This window comes from Vidua chalybeata, chromosome 14, assembly GCF_026979565.1.
Source record: "Vidua chalybeata isolate OUT-0048 chromosome 14, bVidCha1 merged haplotype, whole genome shotgun sequence".
Classification (NCBI taxonomy): Eukaryota; Metazoa; Chordata; class Aves; order Passeriformes; family Viduidae; genus Vidua; species Vidua chalybeata.
This window is the reverse complement of record NC_071543.1, coordinates 15676384-15702104: the sequence shown is the minus strand read 5'-3', so window position 1 is coordinate 15702104 and position 25721 is coordinate 15676384. Positions and strand designations below refer to the sequence as shown.

The following is a 25721-nucleotide window of genomic DNA, read 5'->3' as shown; positions in this document are numbered from 1 at the left end:
AAAGACTATTAATTTGCTTAGCTGGCAAATGCTAAAAAAATGCCACGCTATCATTCATAACATTTATGTTAAAATACTGACATTTATATGGTAATTACCAGATGTAAGAATTAGATTAGGAATCATTACACGTGGAATTATGAAGAACCTGTGATGCAACGTTTCCACTATTAATAGCTTAAATGCAAATGAGTGTTTTATTAATTACTATGACTTATTGCAGTTTTCAAAGACAAGATGAAAGCTGAAGAAGCTTCACCTGGGCAGAGTGATTTTTTTGTATCTATAATTAATACAAATGCATCCAGCAACAGCTTTCCTGACAAAAGCCCTCCAACAGAGTTGTGTTTCTGTGCAGTTTCTTTTTTTCATGGGATTGGGGATATAAAGGGTAAGGTTATCTTTGCACAGAGGGTTATCATTAAATATTAAATTCCATAAAAGAAGACTGTAGAGGTATTTAAGTGTTGTTTTGGCATCTGGACAGTGATAATTTCCACTGCAAAGCCTCACTGCCCTAGCTACTGCTATTGTAAATAAGAGCAGTGAGTGACTGAAATCCCACACAGGGATTCCTGGTGCCCACTAGATGGCACAGCCTTGTTAATTATCTCTCTTTTGATCATTATATAAATGCAGTTTTAAGTACGCTCTGATCAACTTTATGCTTTCTTTTAACTGATTGGTATGATGTGGTTTGAGTGTCAAGAATTCTTGTCATTCTTAGTCTTCTGCTTTTGATGTGGGACTTTTTAATCCCCCTGTGGCAGCTGAGTGCCAGCAACTCCAACTGGTTCTATGGAAAGAGCTGTGGGTAAGAAAGGTGGAACAGTTTTGTGTGCTTGTGGATTAGAGCAGCACATGGCACATCTTTCATTACACAGAGATTAGCAAACTTTTAACAGAAATTCCTTACACTACTACATTTTTGATGCTTAAAAATAGAAAATCATGACTAAACAAACACTCCTGCGTAGTTCTGCTGTTGGTGTGAACTCCCTGCAGCATCTGCACCTTCTCCTGCTCCACTTGCCCAGCCATCTCCCAGTGGTATTGGCTTGGATTGGGGAGGATTAGGTGCTGGATCTAAAGATCCTAATCCTCCTGGCTAATCCTGAGACAATATCACATGATGGAGTTTCTGCTTGCAAATAGGATTATTTTCCTAGACAGGAAATTTAAATACATACAGGCATTCAAATGCCAGTATTAGGGTTTCAAGTCAGTGTTAATGGGTGGAAGTTAGTGTGATAAACAGAGTTTAATTTGGCTCCACTGTGCTCCTGTAATGTGATAAAATCTGTGATTAGTGGATCATTTTCTAGTGGAAGGTGTCTCTGCCCACGGTAGGGTTGCAATGGGATGATCTTTAAGGTCCCTTCCAACCCACACGAGGCTGTGAGCCTGTGATTATGAGAATATTTTACATTCTCACAAAACCCTGCCTCAGTTAAGGCACAGGGAGGTGAAATCAAGAGTATGCAACAGGTCAGGCACTGTCTGCAGACTCCTGGCTCAGCTGTTACAGAACTTGTGAACGTGTCATAAAATGCAGAAAGAGCAGGAATTTTGTCAGAGTAAATCAGTTAAATGCTGCAGGTCTGGCTGCTTTTGCAAAGGAATTCCCACATGCCAGGCCCCTGCAAACAGCTCTAATTGGTTACTATATGAATGTTCCTTGAGATCTTTCTGTCTGATATTGTGATAATTTCCTGAGATAGTGAACACTAAAGCTGCAATAATGTATTCACTGTTACATATCTGCAGACCGCGGAAAAGAGATCTTTATTGCTCTGAAATGGAGATCCCAGTTCCGTGCAAACTTGTGATTTAAATGTATTGCAGTTCTGTGTCAGGACTGCAAAACACAACAATAAATCCATCTTCATCTCTCAGCAGTGTCACTAAGATTATTATTAGGGAAGTGTTTAGATACATTTCTAGCATTAGGAACTGCAGTCGCCAGGGGAACAATTTGAGATGTATAAATATGAATAATTTAGAGGAATTATATCTATATATTTACATTTGGCTTGGTTTGGAGGGCCTCAGACTGGCTGCAATAATCAAGAAGTGGGGTAGTGAGTGCCATTTTAAAGAATAATCCCTCCATCCATTGGCTGCACTCCAGTTAACACAGCCCAGAAGTTTCTTCCCTGTGGGGGCCCACTGGTGGCTCAAGGGGGCTTTTCTGTTTGAAAAGACTGTCAGGTCCTTTTCAGAAATAATAAAATTATGAAAATCTAGCAACATTTAAGCTGTACCTTCATGTCTGCCTGTACTACAATGACATTTGTATAGAGCACACTTTCAGTATGAAGTGCCAACACTGTGGCATATCCTTGATAAATTTAAGACCCAAATTTGCATTAACCAGGCAATGAAAATTTTCACTAGGTGGAAATTGTTGAAGGTTCAGGCAAGGCACCAGTTGATAAGGATTAATTATACCTGTGGCTCAATTAATCTTTATACTTGGGGATCAGCATCATCATGGGGCATTATAATTATCAGTATCTTTGAAAATAACACGATATTCATGTCATGGCACAGCATACAATCTCAAATAACTATCATTTCTCATACACTGTGATCACTTTTAATCAGGAGGATGCAGGTGTTGCCTAAAAGCAGTGGAAAGTTTTTCAGTGGCAATGCAAAACGCCTCCTTTCACAGGGATGAGGTCGTTGCACGTCCAGCTATAGCCTGGAGAGCTGCAGCAGGCTGAGATAATGCCATGGTCCCTGAAATAATCAGGGTACCTTCATTAAATGCATTACTGAGGCAAATCATCAAACCATACCGAATGATGCATTCAATTATCTACATTCTTGTGAGAGCTTTCTTAGGGCTATTCCATCACTGTGAGCCATGGACATCAGGAGCAGCCAGGCTGGGGAGCAGAGCTCCCCCTCCAACAGAACAGTGGGGAAGAGAAATCCATTAATTATCCCAGTAAGTCTTCAAATCCTTTCCTTTCAAAAGGGTTTGAACATTTCACATCAATAGCTCTGAAAATTACAGAGATCTGAGGGGAAATCCAAACTGAGGTCCAAAACGCTCTTAGTTCTGCACTGGGAAGAACTGAAGGGAAAGTGACACTGTGGTTTTGGCTTTTCCCTGGAATCAGGCAATGGAATGACGCTCACTCCTGGCCTTGCAGGACAACCCAGAAGAGGACAGGTAAGTGTTTTCCAGGTGTGCTCACGGGGGCTGTGGGTTGGAGCTGGCTGGACACAGCCAGGGCCCCCAGTCCCACATGCTGAATATCCTGAATTTCACTGCACTCAAACAGTGCAGTGGTCAAACAGTGTCAACAGTGGCTAAGGTAAGGTGCAGTTCTTGTGATGGGGGAAATATAGAAATGGTAGTCCATGAAGGAAGAAATCAAATGGAAATTCAGCTCAGGGAAAAAGGGAATATACTAAGAACATCTTCATTATACTTTTACCTCTGGACCTGCTTCTTTTTGAAAGGATTCAAAGCCTGAAGGTTCTCAGCTTTCAGTCGTGTGCAAAGTTTCAGTTAATCGGACTTTTCCCTGTGCATATACCCTACAGAAATCCTCCTCTAAGCTGAGTTCTGAGGGATTGTGTTCTCATGCTTTGAGGAAAGCTCTGGAAGCTATTTCTAGCTGTGCACAATGACCTTCCATTTGATCTTGGTTAATTCACTGAAATCTGTTAAGTGCTTTATATTCCTAACAAAAGGGTATTATTTTTCCCGTATTTTTGTTCAATATCATTATTAATATCTACTCATTGCTCTGAGGTATTTATAGTGCTCAGTTCATGTTTAATTTCTATAGTGATACCCTCAGCTGAAAGGAGAAATAGAAGTGTAAATTGCACTGTCTTGTACTGCTCTGACACAGTAATAATATCTCCAGACAAGAACAGGCAACTGAAGAGGTTTGATTTTCTGATGAGCAGTCTCCATTGTAATTCATATCTTCAATATTTCTATGTTACTGTGCTCATATTGTAGGACTTGTTTCCTCAGATCAACGCTGCATTCAGTCATTGGAAAAGCAGAGGAAAAATCCAGGATGCTCAGTTAAAAGTAGGAAAGCACACAGAAGGCAAATGCAAATAATTCAGGAGATACCAGCAAAGTGTTACTCTCAAAGCACTGGAATTGTTCTGTTCAACCTGATGATTGCAAGCCCAACACTGTTTGGAAGCAGTTTCCAATGGGTGTCTGTTATTAAATATTCCTTAATTGTGCAAAGTTTATAATATGATTTTAGTGGAGTGGAATGTAGCAGTAGCAATATGCACATAAGCAATAATGCAGAGTTCATTTTGCATATGGAACCTAAATATTTTAGCAGCTGAGAGCAACACAATATTGGGTATGAAAAGCTTCCCCCATAAAAGAGAAAATTAAGATTATTTTCACCATTCCTTGCTATGATATTTGTTATGTTATTTCCTATGGGAAAATACTGCCCTACTGAACCTAAGAAAGTTTTATCTCTTTACTAAAGTATTCATTGCTTTTTGATTTACTTATTTAACTGAAGCTGTAACTGGACTATCTGGCAAGCTGGCTAAAGAGTTATTCAATTCATTTTAATCCAGTAAACGGAATTTACATTACATGGCATCTTTTATATTTTAAATATTTTAAATATTAAAGCTTAAGTGGATCTATGCTGTTATATTTACAGTTTTCAAGGTTTTTTCTCAGTAACTTCCTTCTCTGGACTTTGCAAGTGTTCAGTACTATGTATAGCAAACTTCCAAGAGCAATCCTTTATAAATATAATTGACACATTACTTACTGTTTTCGTCTGCATTCAATTGCTCTGTCTATCCTGAATTCAGGTAAACTAATGAATCCTTCTGCTTTTTCATCCTATTGAATGAGAAGAAAAAAAAAAAAAGATGTTGAAAAAGAATATAGAATTAAAGAAGAGAGAAATGAGCAGCAGCTGTTTGGGGTTTATACAAAGAACAAGTACCCAGTCAAAGGAAGTCCTGAATGCATTTTGCACACACTGTTTTTCCTGTGAAATGGATTCAATTCATCACACAATGTAAATGACCTCTGTGAGGTAACTAAACTGATAATTTCTCAAAGTAGGCACAGCCATCCCAATTCCCCTTTTGCTGAAGATCATGGAAAACCTTTCAGGCCCAAACACAGCACCTAAACAGAGCAGAGTTCTCGGATTCTTCACCATAAATCAGCATTTTACAGCTGTTTGGTGGACGTCTCTCTTGAAAGTCACAGTTGTCACACCACGTGCGCTGCTGATGGCCCCTGAGGAGCTTCCTTGGCGAGGCCACCTCTGATTAAATGGGGGGAAATAACCAGGAAATGCATCCCGTCACTTTTTGCTTCTTTTGAAGCAATTCAGCAGGAAAAGCAGGGAGGGATATTAACACCAGGCAGGCTTTTGAAAGGTGCAAAGTGAATTATGGCTTGGTTTGGGGCACAGCCTGGGAGCCAGGGGGACACAGCCAGTGCCCCAAAGCTGGCACGGGAAATGTCAAACTCCACAAAACCTTGATCACCCACAGCCTGAACAGCCTCTTGGGCTTCAAAAGCCACAAAAACTGAGGGGAATTATGCTGCTAAACTCATCCTCTGGAAGAAAATGGGAGAGTGGAGTAAAAGGTCAGTAGCCAAAGCAGGCTGCAGAGCTCAGCTCAAGCGCTGGGGCTGCTGCACACGAATGGAGGAGCAGCACTGAACCATTCTGGGCTTCTCCCCTCTGTTATTTCCCTACATTTATGCAGATTGCACCAGCATAGGCCCACTGGTTTTCAGGAAAATTTCACCAAGAACAGCATTTTACACATGAGAAACTGCAAACTCCAGACTAATTCAGCAAAAAGCAAGAGGAACATTGATATAAAAATAACTTCTGGATAAAGAGATTTACAAATTCAGATTTTCACATCTGCTTCACAGAATGCTTAACTAACACAAATGGTTACACTTTACACATCCCTCCCCCCTAGTGAAACTGGGGAGAGCTGAGTGTGAACACTGTGTTAGCCCAAATAAATCTGTGAAAAAGGATTAACTACAGACATACTCATTTCTTAAAGACTGCCACGAACATCTGCTATTTTATTAAGCTTGAACATGGACTTGAAGATTTTAAAAAATCATTTCAATTGAAATATTTCCAGTTAGAGTGTCCCAGACCTGGCAATTATAGTGGCAGTTCATCCGAGCACGCAGTAAAAATACACTTTAAAATAATTATAAAGCTTAAGGTTTACAATTAAAGCTTTGACGTTTTTCCAAGCATGGCCTGTACTTACGTTCTGGTTTGTGTACCAGTACAAGGAGGAATCCTTCAGAATGAACCAGTACTTTTTCCATTTCTGGGTGAAATAACCTTTGGCATCCTTTTTCTTCCAGAGCCAGCCCTCGCAGTCGCCGTGGCCCAGGTCCTTGCAGGAGATGCGCCTCCTGCTCACGCTGGAGAGGGAACTCCCTGGGAACACCACGGGGTCAGAGGTTCCATTTCGAATTCCAAAATTTCCCTCCCAGCCAAACCCTCCCCAGAGTCGGAATGAACGATTTCCAAACTCAGCAGTGCCCTGCGATTTGGGTTTGCCCGTGAGCACAAAATGCAAAGGGCCTGGTTTATGCAATGCTTTATTTAATCTCTAGAGGGTTCGTTCCTCTAAGGGCTGCATTTTTTTTTTTTCCTGATTAAGATGGACAGCACCATTCCAAAGTAAGAATGTATTTATTTAGCCTCAGTCAGGAACTCAGAGTATGACACAATCTGTACACAGATGCAAACACTTTTTTCCATATATCTTCCCTTTAGCAGCAGAAGCCCTGTCAACTAATGGGAATTTTTAAACACAATTTTTATAAACAATAAAAAAGAAAGATTGTTCACTTCCATAACAGTGTAAATGCTTGCATGATTTTGATCCTGAAGTGAGCAACAATATTTTAACTTTACAGCAAACTGTTAAAGGCACAGCACCAGGAATATGGTTATTTTTCTTTTTTTTGGTGTTATTTCAATGAATCCTAATTGAAAGGCTTAGATTGCCTTGTAAATATTAATAAAATGAAGTTTTTAAATAAATATGGTATATTTTCCTGAAAAAAAGCTCTGTAGGAAATTTCCTTAACATGCCAGACTTTTTTTTTCTGTGAAAAATCAAGTTTATGATGCTATGAGAATTACATGTGTCCTACAGCTGGGAAACAGGGGAGAAATTTAGAGAACATAAGATACCACCCTTTGCAATGTTCCACAGGAAAATTCTCATCAATTTGCTCATAGATGCTTCTTGCCTTCTTCCTAAGGAAGAAGAAATTTTTCCACCCACCCAAGCAATATTGTACCTGTAAAACATTTCTTTTGTTATTTTAATTTGGTATTTTCCTTTATTGCTTACTGTCAAATTTAGAAATATTTGAATCACGTTGAACTTTTGTTACAGATCACTTGTTATCAGAGAAGGGGCCTCATTTTCTAGTTTCAAAATGTTAACTGAAAGAAGTTACCTTTTGACCATTTTCTGCTTTTTACCCTGAGGGAAGCGTAATGGAATGACTGTAAGGAAAAAAATAAATAAATTATGAAGCACCAGTGCAAGTAACAGCAGTAACATGTAAGAGCTTTCATTCACTCCCCTCTCCAGGGTTATCACAGCATCAGTGATCACAGAATCTCCCTTCTGTCGTTTTTCTCTTACAACTTTCCTCAATATCATAAAGAAAACAACATGCTGCTAAATCTGCAAATTAAAATTGCTTTAAAAATATTAATTACAATTGCAATGAAAGCATCAGGGATTCTTTGCATGAATAGCTGTGCAGTAGTTTCAAAACTAAAGATATAAACTCCCATGAATGAGCTGATAAACTGACTGGTATTTGAAGTTTGTTGCATCAAGGAAATAATTACAAAAATATGCACTCAAACAGAAATATCCACCACAAACATTATAAACAAAATCATGCGCCTAATGACGTGTCAAAGTCACACTCTTCCCACCACACAAAGAAGTTTTTTAGGTTGGTGGTTGACAGAACAAGTCTTAGGAGGAAAAAAAAAAAATTATTTTGTGGCAGCATTAGAACATTGCTACAGATTCTGAAAAAAAAAAAAAAAAAACAAACAAAAAAAAAACCCTAAAAGCATCTCTTTATTTAAACCTAAAACCAGGGATAGTACTCAAAAACTGGTAAGGATTTGTCTCCAATGAACAAATGCTTAAGGACCTAGAAAATAGTCAGGTGAAAACAAGACTCCAGCTCCAGAGAGAAAGAGGTTTATTTTAAATGACAGCAGCAGAGGGAGGAGTGGGTTTGGACATCCACAGCCCTGTCTGTAACCCTTTAGCACTTCACAAGGGGAAGGTTTTGTGGGGGCTGCAGGGACCAGCAGCTCTCTGTGCTCTCCTGACCTCAGCCTGCTCTCCCAGCCAGCCCCAGGACAGGATTGTCCCACAAAACGTGACAATTCTGGCAGGGGAAGCTCAGTGAGGGAGGGTGCAGCGTCCACTAGCTCAGCACATCTCCCTTGTTTAACTTCATCTCTGCAAATGCGTCTCTTTGTTCAGGAAAAGACAAAGATGAATGCTCCTGTGCTGGAGGAAATGTGGCAAAATCCAGAAAATGAAACAGCAAAACTCTGAGAGAAGCTATCAAATGTGCACAGCAGCTCTGGGGGGTTTGTGGATGTGCTGCAAATCACAGCAGCAATATTGATCTGTCCTGGTGTGGCGACTGGAGTTCTGTGGTGGCTGGGGCTGGAACAATCTGCTCAGTGTTCCTCTTTGCAGAGAAATGCATTAGGGCAAAGTAGGTGTGCTCCTGAAAAAGACATCACCAAATTTTCCCCCAGTTTAGGCTAGATAAATGTAGGGATGGAATAAAACCCTATAATGAAACGTGGGCAAATTTAAAGAACTGCAAGACAAATGAAATGTCTAGAGGAGATACTCACCAGAAACTGGTATTCATCATTTAATATGATGTTTTAAAAATAATGAAAGAAACAGCACAACAAATCAAGGGAGAGGTGAAAATATCTTTTTTGAAATAAAAAATATCTTTCTTCTAAAACGCTTAGCTAATTATTCTTCCTGTTTTGTTTATGCACACATAGAATGTATTCAAACCAAGGAAACTAGAGAAAGTGAAAGGTTTGCAATACCTTGGGAATCAGTAGTTAATTAGCACTGCTAACGTAAAAATTCAAACTCCACATTCTGAGAGATAAAAGAACCACTATAATATAATTAACTTGGTGGCAAACAAGTAAGGAAACAGCTCACAACTCCAAATGACTCAGAGTTGCTACGGGAGACAGACGGGTGATGGAGAACTCGCTGGGGCTGTCGGCGGCGTTTCAATTCTTATCTCCAAACCACACCACGAGGCCACAGTCAGGGAGTGCACGCCCTGCCACCCCCACCCAGAGCCAGCCCAGTGAAAAATGAAAGGGAAAAAAAATGCTAGAATTGAATGGATGAAGGTCGAATTGAACGCTACTGAAGGTAAATTAAGGAGATCTCAGCGTAATCAGGGGGTCGGAGAAGTGCTGGCACAGCAACACTAAATGAAAAGCAACACTGGTTGCTTGAACCTCCACTGGTTTTAACCTCAGGAGTTCTTAGGGAAAAGTGTTTGGAACCAGCCACAGAAAGGTTTGGGTTGGGAGGGACCTTAAAGCTCATCCCATTCCCTCTGCCACAGGCAGGGACACCTTCCACTATCTCAGGTTTTGGTCCAAGCCCTGTCCAACCTAATCAGTGTAAAAAGTGCCAAGTCAGAATGAAGAACTGACAGTCTACAAATGAAGGTTCTGTTGCTTGTCCTTTGTATGAAATAATAATAAACCCATTTTTTTACTGCTATTTTCCATTGAAAACGGAGCGCTCAAAGTTGGTACCACAAAAATATTTGAAAATCTTAATCCCCGATCTCCTTTTCATAGCATTGGTACTATTTAAATATTCTAAGAGTTTTCAAACTTTTCTTTACCTTCAGGGTAAGCCTCCCTCCAGAAATGCCTTCCAGCCCAATGTGGTGTGTGATTCTCCTCCCCAAACCATCACATACTTGAGAACACACACCAAGATTCCTAAAATTAACTGAATTCCTAAGTTCCTAACCTCAACTAAAAGTATTGCAGACACACTGACCTGCTGTAGTTGCAGCAGCCAGTTTCCTCAACATGGAAATTATTCCTAGAGTTTTGTTTTCAGCTCTTTCATAACACAGGCAAATGTCAAGGTTTGGGATATCTAAGGTATCTTTTAAAACTATAGCAATGAATTGAACAGTTGAGGAGGTTTTTGCTTATTTAGAGCACATTTATAAATCATTACCTTCCTCATGGATGTGTTTCCTGGATGGTCAATGGCAGAACTTGCATATCTAGGACAAACAGAAGAAAGATGTCAAATAACCACAGGAAAAAAACCCAAACTGATTACATAGCGCTTACAGACACTCTGTGAATTTCTAAATATAACCACAGCATCCTGCAGCACAAAGTTCTATAAGATTTTGCAACAGGATGCCACAGATACCGAGAATTGACACGTTAAAATGCAAAATACCATCTCTGATATATGTGAGTTCTGTGAAGACTGGAGAACAAAGCAGGGCAGCAGCACCAGAGGCCTTTCCTCATCCAGTGCAAACAGTATTGGCCATGATGGAAACAGGACACTGAATCAGGGTCTGATTTGTCCTTTTTATCCATTTTTCAGAACTTGGACTAATACACACACGTAGAATTTTGGATTTACCTACCTGGTCACAGGAATGCATTTTTAATCACCTCATCTGGATCCATTATTTACATTTCGGTTAGTAGAACTTCCATCTCTTATATCATATACTCCTGTTGCAACAAATAAATTCTCACTGCAGATTAATTATTGAGTATTTTGTAGCGAGGTTTGAAATCCCTGGCTCAGGTCTCTGCTCTGGGCTGTTGACGCTTCGAGCAACTCAGGTGCACCTGTAAATCTCTGCAGTACAGGTGCATCTGAACATGCAACACTGACAGCAAAATGTCAAGACTGAAAGTTATTTTTAAAATGTTTATCTCTTCTTATCTCTCCAGCATTAACCACAAGTAAAAAAAAGTCATTTCCAAAGCACACCGCCATGACCGTGATTAAAATAATCTTTAAGCATTATTTACAAAGACAAAATGCGTTATGAGAAAGAACTTGAGCAGTGTTTTCACATGAAAACAAAGCAAATATTCAGCAAAATGTTCATCCAAGCAGCAGCTGTGCCCCGTGTGACTGATGCAGTTTTTCTGCCTCCCTCCCCTGGCTGCTGAGGGAAGCAGAGATCGGCACCCAGGTCCCCACAGGGATGTCACAGCTACGTGACAACCCTGGCCAGAACCCACAGGTGTTGAGGCTTCCTATTACTGGGAAAAATTCTCCTGAAGTGAAGATCAAAGACCAGGGAGAAGCCTGCTAAGCACAGTCAGGTGTTTGTCTGCAGGAAAGCTCAGCAGTGACTCCTCACTGGGTGCCTGTTACCTCCTCCTCGTCTGTGAAACAACCCCCAACAGGGCAAAGCTCCTGGCAAACAGGGAACACATCAGCTGCTGCTCAGGGACAAGCCTGCCTTCCTGAAACCTCAGTGCACCCACACCCCCAGGGATTCCACCTCCAGCTGCAGGCTGCCACTGCCTAAATTGATGCCTTCAGTTTTAGCTTTCATATTTTCCAGATTCTGTGCTGCATTGGTGAATAACTCTGAACTTTATATAAAGTGTCAGCAGCTCTCCTCACAGCTCAGGCACACAGAGCAATCCTTTTCCATCCCCAGAACCAAGCACACCGCTCCAGCTTCAGCCCAAAAAGTGCAAACAGTGAATTGAGGAGAGCAAACTGGGAGGGTGGGACTGCATCACCTGGAGCTGGAATTGGACAATGAACCCCAGTATGGAAATGGATCAAAACTTATCAAAGTGTGAAAACTCCTGAGCCAGGGTGTAGCCCTGGCTGGGCTCTTGCACTGCCCAAGGTGTGTCCTGTGAAGGCCTTTTAATAAATCCCAACTTTATTCCTTTAACTCTGCCCAGCCTCTGCTCCAGCATCAAAATCACACTCCTGCTCAGGAGTGAGGTCACAGCTTCCAGCCCCAGGGGCTGTGAGGGGAGCTCAGGTCTGCCTGGCAGGCAGGGAGGTTTTGTGTCCTGCAGTGTCCTGCACCAAGGGCTGCTGGAGCTCCTGCCCTGTGCACAGAGCTGGGCCAGCTGGGAGGTGTTTGGGTGCCAAGAGTTTGGGGGAACTCAGAGTTGTAAGGCAGAGATTCCTCATTTCTGCTCTGCTCCAGGCTGTGGCAGAGCTGCCAGCCTTGCTCTACGCTCTCCTCATCAGGTGAGTGAGAAAGCTCCGTGTTCCCAGGGAGATCCTGCAGCCTCGTAGCTCTCACAAAGCTGCTGGAGCTCCCTGCAGCCTGGGGGAGGTTCTACCACATGCAGGAAACAGCTTCCTTCTCCTTGGCTTTTCTAAAGCAAAGGATGCAATAATAAATATCACAGAAGCTCGACAGGTCCCTGTATGTTGAAATCACAGAATCCCAGGATGGTTTGGGGTGGAAGGGCCATTAAAGCCCATCCCATTCCATGCCCTGCCATAGGCAGGGACACCTTCCACTATCCCAGGCTGCTCCAAGCCCTGTCCAAGCTGGCCTTGGACACTTCAGGGATCCAGGGGCAGCCACAGCTTCTCTGAGCACCCTGTGCCAGAGCCTCCCCACCCTCAAAGGGAAGAATTTCTGTATATCCAACCTAAATTTCCCCTCTTTCAGTTATTGAAGATAATGATATTTCACCCAAATATGTCAATCTATTGACACAGTTTGTCTCCTGGTCCCCAAAGCCTAACTCTAGGGGCAAAATATCTGAAAATTGTTTTTTGTTTTGGTTTAAGCTGTTTTAATCACTTTAAATAAGGTTATTAGGAAGGTGATATAATTTTGCCTCTTGAAATATTTTTCAACACATTGAAAAGATATAATATGGTCATGCTTTGGGCCTAAAAGGTGTGGGAGAAGGGTTCTTCTATAAAAGAATATAAAAGCATAGCCTTTTGCTATGAAAGTTTGCCAAAATTTCATCAAGTCATATGTCCCTGGAAAGTATCTCTTGGCAGATGCCCTGTCCTGTCCACCAGGGATGTTCCATCTGGATGGCAACGTCCCTGCCAAGCTGGGCATGTGCAACCTGCTGGGAAAAATCAGGAGCCCTTTGCTCTGGGAAGAACAAAATTGCTCAGAAGAAAAAAAAAAAAACCAAAAAAACCACAACCCTCTGCATCTCTTCTTTGTGGCTGCACCAAAATGTGGGTGTGGAGAAGGAAATGAAATGGTGAAACACGTGGCTGTTTCTGGGAAGGGTGTGGGGTTTGAAAAGTCAGGCAGAAAGGAGCTGAGGGGGGGCACAGCCAGGCTGAAAATAAGGAGAAACAAGTGGGAGAGAAGAACAGGACAGGAGAACATTTAAAGGGGTTGGGAGACTAAATGAAACCTGTCAGATTTACAGAAAACAGGAGGTTTTGAACACTCAGGTGTAAGAGGTAAAGGCAAAATGTGAAATGAAGTCATTACTTCAAAAGAGAACAAGAATAACTCTCCCCAGGTAACCCTGCACAGGAGGGATGCTGTGAAGTGGAACAAAATATTAATATTAAAATATTAATATGTTTAATCTCCTGTAAAAGCAAACCTCCACACTTAGCTGAGGTGATGAACTGCTGGCACTGGAGGGACAGGACTGTCTGTTGTCAGATGAGGTGGGATTTCATCTGTACCTCACTTTAATCTCTGCTAACAGTGCTGCTCCGTTTGGTTAAATGCCATTTTAACCATGCACAGCACACCAGGGAAACAGCAGCAAATGCTCACCACTACAGCTGCCTTTCAACTGCATTGTGATGCTCAAAACACACATAAAGAGGTAAAAATGCCCTGGAAAATCAAGCATGAAGTGGTCAACAGCTGACAGTGCTGCACCTCGGACTTTCAGCTGCAGTTCAGGGATGTTTATAGCCCTGAAGGGAATCATCAGCAGTTGTAAATCCTTTGATTGGTCAAAGAACTCTAAATATAATTAATTATTCAGCTTCTTAAATAGGTTTAGGCCATATACAGGATGAAAAAAAACCATAAAAAGAATAATTATCATAGATTACAACTAAACTGAATTAGAAAATATGATGATACAAAGTAGCTGTTGCTTCAAACATTCCTTTAACTGTGACTTTTGGATGCAACATGAAGACACTTCATCAGATGAACAGCAAAGAAATTAAACACAAAATTTATTAGAATAAATTGATTCAATTCAGACCTAAAGGCCAAACTGAGGACCCCATTCTTAAAATCTATGTACTACAAAGCACAAATATTAACAGTAATTTTGAACAGACTGAATTAGAGGTAGAGATTCCTTGAAACATTCTGCCTGTTGGTTATGAAAATTGTGTTGGACACACAGGACATTTTTCATCCTCAGAGTGAGTCTGAAATACTGAAATTCTGAAAAGTAAAAAAGTAGATTGGGCAACATAACAGTAGAATTTTTCCCCTTTACAAATATTTTATAACCTTTTTTTCTGAAGGATTTTTTAACCCTTTGGAATTTTTATTTATGTTTGATATTGGCAAATGAACATTTGCTAAATGATATCAGCAATGATATCTCTAAACCCTGAAAATTTATTCCTCAAATACTGCAGCAAAGTTTCTAAAAGTAACGAATGGAGTTTAATCCACAAATATAACTGTGTATATATTTAAATATAGAATAACAGAAGTAATTACCTTTCAGTATCTCCACTGACTGTATCCCCTGCCCTCTGTAGAAGAAAAATAAAGAGCATTAAGCACAGCTAAAGACCAGACTTCCTCAGGGCTCTGAGCACAGTGAAACGAGTGACAGAGGTAAACCACAGTCATTCTGTGACTCTAAAGCAAAGGAAATGGAACATTTATTTCAATTTTCAGCTACGAGTTATTTTAAAATTAAGATCATGCTTAAAACAACTTTCATTTGCACTTATAAACTAACTTCAGATGCTCTGTAATTGTGATCAAAACTTTTTAAAATAAGGGAGCTAAAATTTATTTGAATGTTTGCAAAAATGTTAATATTTGAAGGGGAGTTTAAATGCAAAGAACAAATATTGCAATGTAAAATACAGAATTTCAGAAGGACAAACTTTCTTTGTTATCATTCTTGCACAGCTTTAAATAACTTGATTTACCACACTGGTTATTTATTCCTCTGAGGTTTGGAAATGAACCTGTCTTCATGGAGCAAGCAGCAGCTGATTTGGGGTTAAAAATAAAATCTTCAGACAGTTTAAGTTACTTTAAAACAAGTTTGTGATGGAGGATTTTTCCCACAGCTAAATATTGAAATCTACATAAAATGAAATTACAAAAAACCCACCCCCAAATAGGTTGCAAAATTCACATATATTTGTTTATAAATGCAGAAATCTGCAAAATCTTTGACTTTCTGGATAACCAAATAGAAAACTGACAATTTTAGTAAGTTCAGTGCTTGTGATTTAATGCCACTGCTTGAGGCCTGCAGCAGGTGTTTGGTCAGAGAGGATGCTGAGCCACAGATGAGCTCAGAGCACAGAAGGGAAGGGACAGGAAGTTTGCTGGGTGCATTTTTGCAGCAGGGTTTCTAAGGCAGCTTTAGAACGTGCAGGGGACAAACACATTTTGCATTTTGCCACCTCCTCGCTCAAGAAGTCTCCCTTGCCCCTGGGGAGAACCAGTTATCAGCTTTTAGTGTGCTTCAGCTGAGATACTCCAGCAAATGTCAGCTGCAAAGATGATCCCACTCAAATCTGATCTGATGAAAAGTAACAAAATGTGCCCTTACACTAAAAGCAGGAGTTCTCTGACATTCCTTGTTGAAACCAGGCAAGGGCAGGAGCTCCCCACTGAGTGACTGAGTACAAAAAGCCCTAACAGCCTTTCCTGAGAGCCATAAATGCCTCAATTCTCCTCCGAGAATGCTGAAATGCAGCCTAGAGAACTTAAAAAAAAATTGAAAATACCCTGTAGAAATACTCACATTTTCTCAAAGCAGATTGGAAGGGTTAACAGCAGACAGCTAAAGCAAAATAGCTGCTTGAGAGATGTTGTTTTGGTGCTGGAAATGCACTGCTAAATACAAATAAACCAGTCTGAGCATCCCTGGAAGTACTGGGGACAACCCAGGAAAATATTGTGTGGCCAAGCGAGCAAAAGAACTTTGACAGCAGCACTACCCATGCTACTGCTACAAAAATAGAATTTATTCCCACCAGAAGGCTCAAAGCTTTCCTTCTCTTATCCCTCTGACTTCTAAGGCTTCTAATTATAGCAACTAAAAGTGGGACTACTAATTCAGTCAGTGCTTCCCCTTCTATTTCTTAATTTCCTTTTCCGAAAATGCTCCCAAAGTAAAAGCAAAATGTTTCCAAATGCAGGGTTTATTCCCTCTCCCCAGATGGGACCCATGCCACGCTCTCTTCCCTGCCACAGCTGAACTAAACCTCCCTCACCCTGCTCTGGCTGCTCTTTCCAGCACCCGAATTACAAATTTTCACTGCTAGAAGAATTCAGTTATTTATTTCCTTCCAAGAAAATGCACAGAAACCATTTGTGTCACACGTGATCACCTTGGATTGTGCCTTCCAGATTTCTTTTGATCAGATAGATTTCAGAAGTGTGATGTGAACTTGCATATATTAGGCTGAAAAAAGACTTACTAGGGAGAAATTTGCTTCTGATAATAAAACACATTTTTCTAGAGGCCAGTCTTTCAACGCCACAAATTTTTGTGCATTACCAAGCATTAATTTCCGAAGATATTGAATAATGTAATCTCATTAACTGAAGCATAGTCTGTAGCAGGGAAATTTAAAAAGACTCTATAACAGTGGGAAAAAGAAAAATATGATTTAACCATTGAACAACTCATAGATTATTGTAACTGATTATTAGTTGCTGTAATTTAGAAAAGAGCAAAGAAGAATATCTATATAAATACAGAGGGAGAGAAAATTGTTGATATTAGTACTTGAAACATAAAAAAGATAATTACACCATTTAAAGTCTTTATCAATAATTAATTTATTAGAAGAAAAATCTCAGCTCCTGACCAACTCATCACTAACACAGAGATTATTACCAGTAATTAAGTGTGGACACTCAGGATTACTACAGACCTTTGCCACATATTTATCATCTTTTATTTGACTGATTTTCTCCCCAGAGAAGCTCTCTTGGGAGAACAATCTTGTTGCCAGCTTGAAATGCCAACCTTTGTAAAGGATTTCTGATGCTATACATAGAAACACCCACACTCTGGCATTTCTATAAATGTCTACCTATAGCTAAAATTAATTTCCTTGTGTAATTGTAATTACATGCAGATTCAATGCTAACAATGACAATGTGGAAGGCTCCTACCTGCATTTTCAGTAACCTTATATATATATTTTTTTTTTCAGCAGTTACTGCTTTCCATTTTGTGACATTTGAAAAAAAAAAAGAAAAAACTGCCTTTTCCTAGTTCCCAAACTAAAACTTTACTTCATCTTACTACAAGGCCACTTTCATGAGTAGCAGACATGTGGGAGGCTCAGGAGACACAAGTCTTGTCATGCTGTCAGAGACTATAAAGCACAAATTCTGTGAAATTCAGGTCACTGGCACCTATCTGCCTTCTTTAGTCAGCTCCACATTTCTGGAGCTCCAGGGATCCCCATGGATCTGCCTCTGCTTGCACGAGTGGAGATGAAAGGACACAAAGGCCTCTGTGGTGCCACAAGCAGATCTGAGGCTCCTCTCCCAGAGGAAATCCTGCAGAAAGTCCCATTTACCTGAAACTATTATAAATAACTTATAACAACAACAACAACAACAAAAAAAAGAGTTAATTTGAGTCAGAATTTCTTCTCCTAAGTAAAGAAATCAGATAAACCACCAAGAACAGAAGAACCCTGAGCTGCAGAGATCGTGTGAAAATATTCAACACCCATTATTTACTTGTTTCCTGAAGAAAGAGACAGGAGTAGTGTTGGTAATGAAATTAGAATAGTTTATTCTAATGTGTTTATTCTAATAGTTATTCTAAATGGGTGTTACTAATCTCAGTGGTCAAATTCAAGATATTTATTCCATCTACATCTATCATTTATTCAGATGCAAAGATTCAAAAGCTTCTTTATCGTACTGTTCTTCCACTCTTCTATAATCAGATACCGAATTATTATTAATAAAAGTAAAAAAAGAAAAAATTATTTCTTCTGCTGCAGCTTTAACTCATATATTTATTATCCTGAAGATTATCAGAGTTGTTGAAAACAATCAAACAGTGGCCTTGTTATGAGGGGCTTTACTTATCTCTCTACCTCAGAGAGCTGATACTTTCACCCACTGAATCTGCTTTCAAAATTTTCATGCTGAGCTAAAAATAAAAATGGCCTTTGAGGTTTTCATTCCACTCACCCTTGTTGAGGGGAGAGATAACAGAGACAGGAAATCACCCACTGTAATCTACATTCATGTACAGTTGGAGGTACTCAAATTTGTGCTGAGGGAAAACAAGAGGGCAGGTGAGAAAATGAGCTGGAGGCAGAGGGAGGGAACCCACTGGAGTTTGTGGTGAGGGGTGATGATGAGCACTGGCAGCACACGGGGGGAGCAGGGGAGCTCAGGAAAAACTGGCAATTCCTTCCCCTTCCTCTTCCTCACTTTCCCGTGGGAAACAGGTACCCTGCCCTGCCCAGGGCTGACCTTTCTGCCATGAAATGCTCCTGTCCTCCAAACCCAAAATCCTGCCTTTCTATCATGAAATGTTCCTGTCCTCCAAACCCAAAATCCTGCCTTTCTATCATGAAATGTTCCTGTCATCCAAACCCAAAATCCTGCCTTTGTGCCATGAAATGCTCCTGTCCTCCAAACCCAAAATCCTGCCTTTCTATCATGAAATTCTCCTGTCCTCCAAACCCAAAATCTGCATTTGTGCCATGAAATGTTCCTGTTCTCCAAACCCAAAATCTGTGTTTGTGCCGTGAAATATTCCTGTCCTCCAAACCCAAATCCTGCCTTTCTGCCATGAAATGCTCCTGTCCTCCAAAACCCTCTCCTTGTTCTCCTGTTGGGGAAGGAAGGTGGAAAGAACAGGGAGCAAGGCTGAGACACTCAGTAGAGAGAAAATTCAGAGTCCCCAAAAGGTTTCAAGTGGATTCCTACACATTGATCCTTTAAGCAGCAGGAGATATTTGTGTGCTAAGGGAGAGATTTCTATTTGGTGCATCTTCTGGAGGATAAATATTGTAATTATCATAGCAATAATCAGTTTTAACTAATATTTATTAACAAGCAGCTGTTAAATTTGGCTTTAGACTATATATATATATATGTATCTAAACTGGTTTTTTTTTGGTAGCCTGGCAAAACAATAAAAACAAGGCATAAATTCATTTGCTAAAATAATACAACGCACTACAACTCAGTTGTGTTGTGGTTCTCTGGAGTCAGAGGACTCCAGAATGTTTTACAAATGGCAATTTACCCATGAAGTCACAGCAGGTTAATGAATGCTTCATTTGCTCTCTTGCATTGGTGGTGGTTTGTTTGAAGATGCAGAATATCATCATTTAAATATGCTCTAATAGAGCAGAATTACTTCTGAAAACACTGCATATGTTTGGATAAAGGCAGCCTCATATTTGCTTTGAGCAGTGTCCTGATTTAAGTACAAATAAAGGAACTCCAGGCCAACCAGGCAGCCTGAATTTTGGGAAGCAGCAGGAATGAGCAGCCTGTCTCGGGGCTGAATTTGCAGACACATCCATCCTAACCTGGCTGTTCTAAACAAAATCCCAGCCCCTCTCCTGAGCCTCTGCAAGGGGCTGGATCTTACAGAAATCAAAGACAACTTGAGTTCTGGGTTAACACTGGTTTAGTATTTTTTTTTTTTTCCTGCATCCAGGTCAGTTACGAAGTTCTTGATTTCTGAATGAATGTGGAAACTCAAAGACTGATGATATTATTGTTAAAAAGAACCTTTCTCAACATTTTATTTCCCTTTATTTTCCCTTATACTGTAAAACACCTTTTTAAAATACCTTTTTCCCCTTTGAGCTGTTTATAGATTAATGAAGAGTGTAGTTTAGAGAGTCAGGTCTGAAGAGAACTCTAAAGAAATACATTATTGGACATTGCTATTCAAGGATACTCTTCAAGTGTGAGGGAGACACTTGTCAACTCCAGCCTTCATGTGCACAGTCCCAATGAAAAGTAATATTATTTTACAATCAGTACAACTGGGCAGACTCATTTTGAAGCTAGAGAAGTCAGAAATACTTATATTTGCTTCTCTGAGCAGCCAGAACCCACACAGACATCCTCAGAGTGATTTCCCAGCATAACTGCAGGTAGGAAAAGAAGGTTTGCCATATTACAGATTCTTAAATAAAAAGCAAAGATAGAATTTATTCAGTAATTCAGAAAGGAAATAAAACTCTGAAGAAAGTAATGCTCAGTTTTGTTTCTTTCTGCAAGAGCAGGAAGGAATAAATAAAACATGAGCACATTTCCTGCAAAATTGGCAATAAAAGGCTCCTCCTTCAGTCACTGGAGCTGAATATGTGTGATTCTCCCAGACTATCTTAATTGTTCTACTTATCAGAGCAGCACTCAGACTGCCTGTCATCCCAAAAAAGCATCTGGAACATCTGGCACATCCCAGCGTGCACCCATTACACAACACCCAGATCTACATTGGTTTTGCAGAGGTTTTAATTCCCAGCATGTACCATTAAACTTTATATCGTCTGTCAAGCTGCCTCTGCAGCTCCAGGAACAGTTAAAGAGCATTCCCATCACCCTGTGCCACAGGGATGAGTTACCTGGGATCAGCAAGAAGGGAATAAAAAGCAAGTTAAGCAAGTGCTGTGTGACAGTGACTAACCCTAAAACAGCATCGTGCTTCAAATGATCTTTAAAATAAAAAGTGACTCCTGGTCTGGCACTCTCAGTGAATACCATTATTTCTGTTTGACTGTGAAGGGAACATTGAAATGAAAGAATTGATCTTAAAACTCATTAAAAATTAAGTCTTTTCAACACACTGAATTCTAATTCACCAAAAAAAAAAAAAAAAAAAAAAAAATTCCAGTCTATTCTCCAGTTTTTTAATATATGATGATACTACAAAGGAAAATATCCAATTATTCTGTAGATAATAGGCCCAGAACATTTATCACCAAGTAAAACCAGATGAGAGATCATTATCCAATTGGAGAATTTAATGTGGTAACCAGCAAATTGAATTTCAGAGCTTCAGAAAGTCGTGCAAGTCTGAGGCAATAAAACCACAGAGTTGAACACCGTGTGGATTTCCAGAGTGGATCTGTAATGAGAATTTCAATATTCTCTTTTTACATGGAAGCTGGTTGCCACAGAGCAAAATGGAACTGGGCAGCAGCATAGGTACAGTTTTCTATAACTTTTTGTAAAATCCTGAAGGTTTTCCAAGATTTTTTTGTGTTTTGTTTTACGGTCAGAAACGCAAAATGAAAAATTTCCCAGGTACATCTGGTCTACTGAGCTGGAGTCCTGTGTGGTGAGTTAATTTTCTGCAGAATGAGATCTGCTAATACAAAATAAAAGCATCTTTAGGTTTTAACTCTATCCTTGTAAGCCCATATTTAGGTTCAACCTGGTAAATGATGTCACTTCAGAAGTGAAGCATTAGTAAACATAGAAAGTCGTGTTCCAAGAGATACTCTATTAATTATTAATTATTTATAACAGCCTTGCTAATTGTAATTGACTCTTGCTTAGGTTCTGTGACATTGCATATCAATTAAATTAGAGTTATAAATACATCCTGGAAGGGGGCAGTGTTTCTTGACAGGAATATTTTACTGCAACATGGCTTCATGCATCGTTTTATATCCTGGGCATGCTGCCAATATTGCATTACCTAAATATCCATTTTATATAGGAACTCTGCATCCTCCCAGCAACTTATGAAATCAGGCTAATTGTTTAATTTTAGGTTCCAAATCAACATTCCTTCCAAAGCATTAATCTAGTGGTGAATCTCTGCAATTACCATTTTTGCAAAACTTCTTACGTCTGGTAATTTAAACTACTGTTAAGTAAGTGCCTTTTTGGATTTTTTTGCTACATATTTATGGAAGTGCTTAGAAAATTAAGCAATGGCTAAGTGATGCTCAATTCCTCCTTCCATCAAGCCATCCTTGTTTGATTACAAAACGTTATCACCTTCCCTTCACTAAAGATGATGAAAATCCTATTTATCCTCTCCATTTCCCAAAGCATTTATCTGGCCTGGAATTTTGATCTATATCCAGAATTTGTACTGGGCATGTGTTAAGAGGAGAGGATTTCATGGAAATGTGATTCCACCAGTTCTGCACTTTTGCCTTCCATTGAAAAACACAGAGCAAATGTAAGAAGAGAAGCTAAACCAGTTTTGTCAACTTTAGAAAAAAAAATGTAGCAAAAGCTGTTTTAAGATGATTTGGTCTCATTATCCAAAAAAGGTTTATATATCAAAATGCTTATGAAAATCCTGGTAACACCTTTAGATATTAAGGAAATGAGCTGACCTACTTAAAACTTAAATTTATATCTAAGAACACAACAACTCGCTGCTACTTTTCCTTTTTGCTATCAAGCTGCCATGAAATGTTGTTTGATATTTCACATTTTTGTTCTGGGTAGCTCTGTTTCAAGATAAATATGCCCATTTTTTTTGTTTGGCTTTTCAGAATTCTTTCAGTATTCCAAGTGGAAAGACGTTAATGTGAATGATTCTGTGCTGGCAAGAACCCACAAAATCTGTGTCAGCAACTCTGTGTATTTGTCGACTCAGTTCCTCTTGTATATTTATAAGGCAGTTGACAAAGTGCCTCAGATATTCTGATTCCTGTGATTATCTCCTGAAGGACTGCAAAGGTCTCTTTTAATGCTGCTCCAAAAATTTATGGTGATAAAAGGATTAATACTGCTCTGTGACTCCATGAAGAACCATTTTACCTGTGCCCTCCTCTGCAATCACTGCACATGGAACAGAGCTTGTGAACAGGGACTGCACTCACTTTTAGGGTGGAACAACCACTCCATGTTGGCTCTTCCTGTTTTCCAGTTTCCTGCTTTTCCTTCAGACCCTTTAGAGTTGACATTTTATGTCATTTGGGTAATTTAAAATATTTACTTTATTATCATCCAGTATCATACTGCTAATTGGTCACTCCAATTAATTGCATGATGCTGTGGAAATCATGCAAGAAAATACAACTTCAGTCCTGAAGTCAAGGGTGGAATTTGCATCTTACCCAAAATGACCTATTTTCTCTGTCTTCAGAACTCAGGTGAGCCAACAGACCATCAACAGAATTCCAGAAATTGACTGAAACCCGCTGATTCATCTACCAAATTATGAAATATTGTTGGGGTTTGTTGCAGGGCTGTATAATAATTTTATCATTCATCCTGATAAACTTCCTGCTAATTTTCTCTCCAGGTTTGAAATCCTTTGCTTTGACTTTGTAATACTGATAATCTCTGTCAGAGAGATTTAAATCCACAATTTAAATAAATAAATTTAAATAAACAGTAACTCCATTAAACTCATCTGTTTTTTACAAGACACAGTAATCAAAGTGAAAATACAAAAGCTTATAAATTAATGTATAATAAATCATTATAAGAGGCTGAGTGTAGGATCCTTATGAACCTTCAGAGATAATACAGGCTAATTAAACTAAACTTGGTGAGACTGAGTAATTAAGAGCAAGATTTTATTAAAGCATCTGACAGCAAATGATTCTTGCCTTGTGTTTTGCTGTTCTGTCCTGACTTTTATGGGAAAGCTGTCGTGATACTGACATTGAAAAAGTGACTCTTACGAGAAATTTGTCATGACACCAACTCTGAGCAGCCTTTCTCAGACTGTGAAATACAGCATGAAAACATGAAGTAGAAGACTGCACCTTTATGCCTGGAGCAATCTTAAGAGGAGAACATTTGAATGCCTGGATCACTCCTACAGGAGAACACCTGAATGCCTGGATCCATCCTACAGGAGAACACCTGAATACCTGTTCAGCCCTACAGGAGAACATTTGAGTGCCTGGATCAATCCTACAGGAGAACACTTGATTACCTGTTCAATCCTACAGGGGAACATTTGAATTCCTGGTTCAATCCTACAGGAGAACATTTAAGTACCTGCATCACTCCTACTGAAGAACATTTGAATACCTGGATCCATCCTACAGGAGAACACTTGAATACCTGTTCAGTCCTACAGGAGAACATTCAAATACCTGGATCACTCCTACAGAAGAACACTTAAATGCCTGTATCCACCCTACAGGAGAACATTTGAATGCCTGTATGACCCTACAGGAGAACACTTGAATGCCTGTATGACCCTACAGGAGAACATTTGAATGCCTGCATGACCCTACAGGAGAACATTTGAATGCCTGTATGACCCTACAGGAGAACATTTGAATGCCTGCATGACCCTACAGGAGAACATTTGAATGCCTGTATGACCCTACAGGAGAACATTTGAATGCCTGTATGACCCTACAGGAGAACATTTGAATGCCTGTATGACCCTACAGGAGAACATTTGAATGCCTGGATCCACCCTACAGAGAACATTTGAATGCCTGTATGACCCTACAGGAGAACACTTGAATGCCTGCATGACCCTAGAGGAGAACATTTGAATGCCTGTATGACCCTACAGAGAACATTTGAATGCCTGCATGACCCTAGAGGAGAACATTTGAATGCCTGGATCCACCCTACAGGAGAACATTTGAATGCCTGCATGACCCTGCAGGAGAACACTTGGTGCTCTCGCCGTGGCCCGTGCAGGGAGCCGCTGGCTGGGCACTCACGTGGTAGAGCGGAACCGTGTTGTTCTCGGCCAGGGAGAAGCTGAGCACGTCCTGCTGCCCTGGCTCCAGCCTGACGCTCACGGTGGAGGCCAGCACCGAGGGGCTGATGGGGTAGCCGGGGTTCCCTGGGGCTTTGCCCTTTTTCCTGGACCTCCGGCCCGTGTCCCGCTTGCTGTCCTTCTGCGCCAGGGGCTCCTCCTGGATCACCAGGATCTTGTCGTCGCTCAGGTAGCGCAGCAGCGAATTCTCAGAGTCAGTGGTTGGAGGGGGAGGAAGACAAAAAGAAACATTAGGAAGAGGAAACAAGCACAGAACCATTTTGGCTGGCCAGAGGATCATCACTGGGTGCTGTTAAACTGGGAAAAGTCGTGTGAATGTCCAGGGAATTGTGAGGGCTCTCCCTTGTCGCTGTTGGACACAAAATGAAGAAGCTTGGTGAGCTCAAGAGAGGAAAAGAGCCAATTTTATTTCTGACCTCACAATATATAGAATTCCAAAAGTGACAGTGGATTGGAGGATGGAATTGCCACCTCTCCAGCCACACTGGTCAAACCAAGAGTCCATCAATTCTATCCTCCAACAAAGAAAAATGCAAAACAATCATTATTTACATGAACAGTGCATGGGAACTCCAGTAGAAATATGTAAACATTATCAGAAGGCTAAAGAAGTTTTATGAGAACTTTAAAACTTTCAAAAGAACTGTAAAAGAAAACTTCACACTTTTAAAAATCAGGGCAAAACTCCCTGGACTCCGTTCCACATTTACGGCCACC

General features: G+C 40.1%; 1 protein-coding gene across 1 annotated transcript in view; it reads right to left on the bottom strand.

Moving 5' to 3' along the window:
* The window catches only part of LOC128795167 (connector enhancer of kinase suppressor of ras 2-like), a 169133-nt gene that overhangs the window by 14756 nt on the left and 128656 nt on the right, over positions 1 to 25721 (bottom strand). The window contains exons 14-19 of the mRNA XM_053955729.1: positions 24946 to 25200; positions 14801 to 14835; positions 10330 to 10378; positions 7496 to 7544; positions 6283 to 6458; positions 4788 to 4861 (exon numbers count right to left, since the gene is read on the bottom strand). Of these exons, the coding sequence (XP_053811704.1) occupies positions 4788 to 4861; positions 6283 to 6458; positions 7496 to 7544; positions 10330 to 10378; positions 14801 to 14835; positions 24946 to 25200 (638 nt within the window). The remainder of the gene's footprint in view (positions 1 to 4787; positions 4862 to 6282; positions 6459 to 7495; positions 7545 to 10329; positions 10379 to 14800; positions 14836 to 24945; positions 25201 to 25721) is intronic.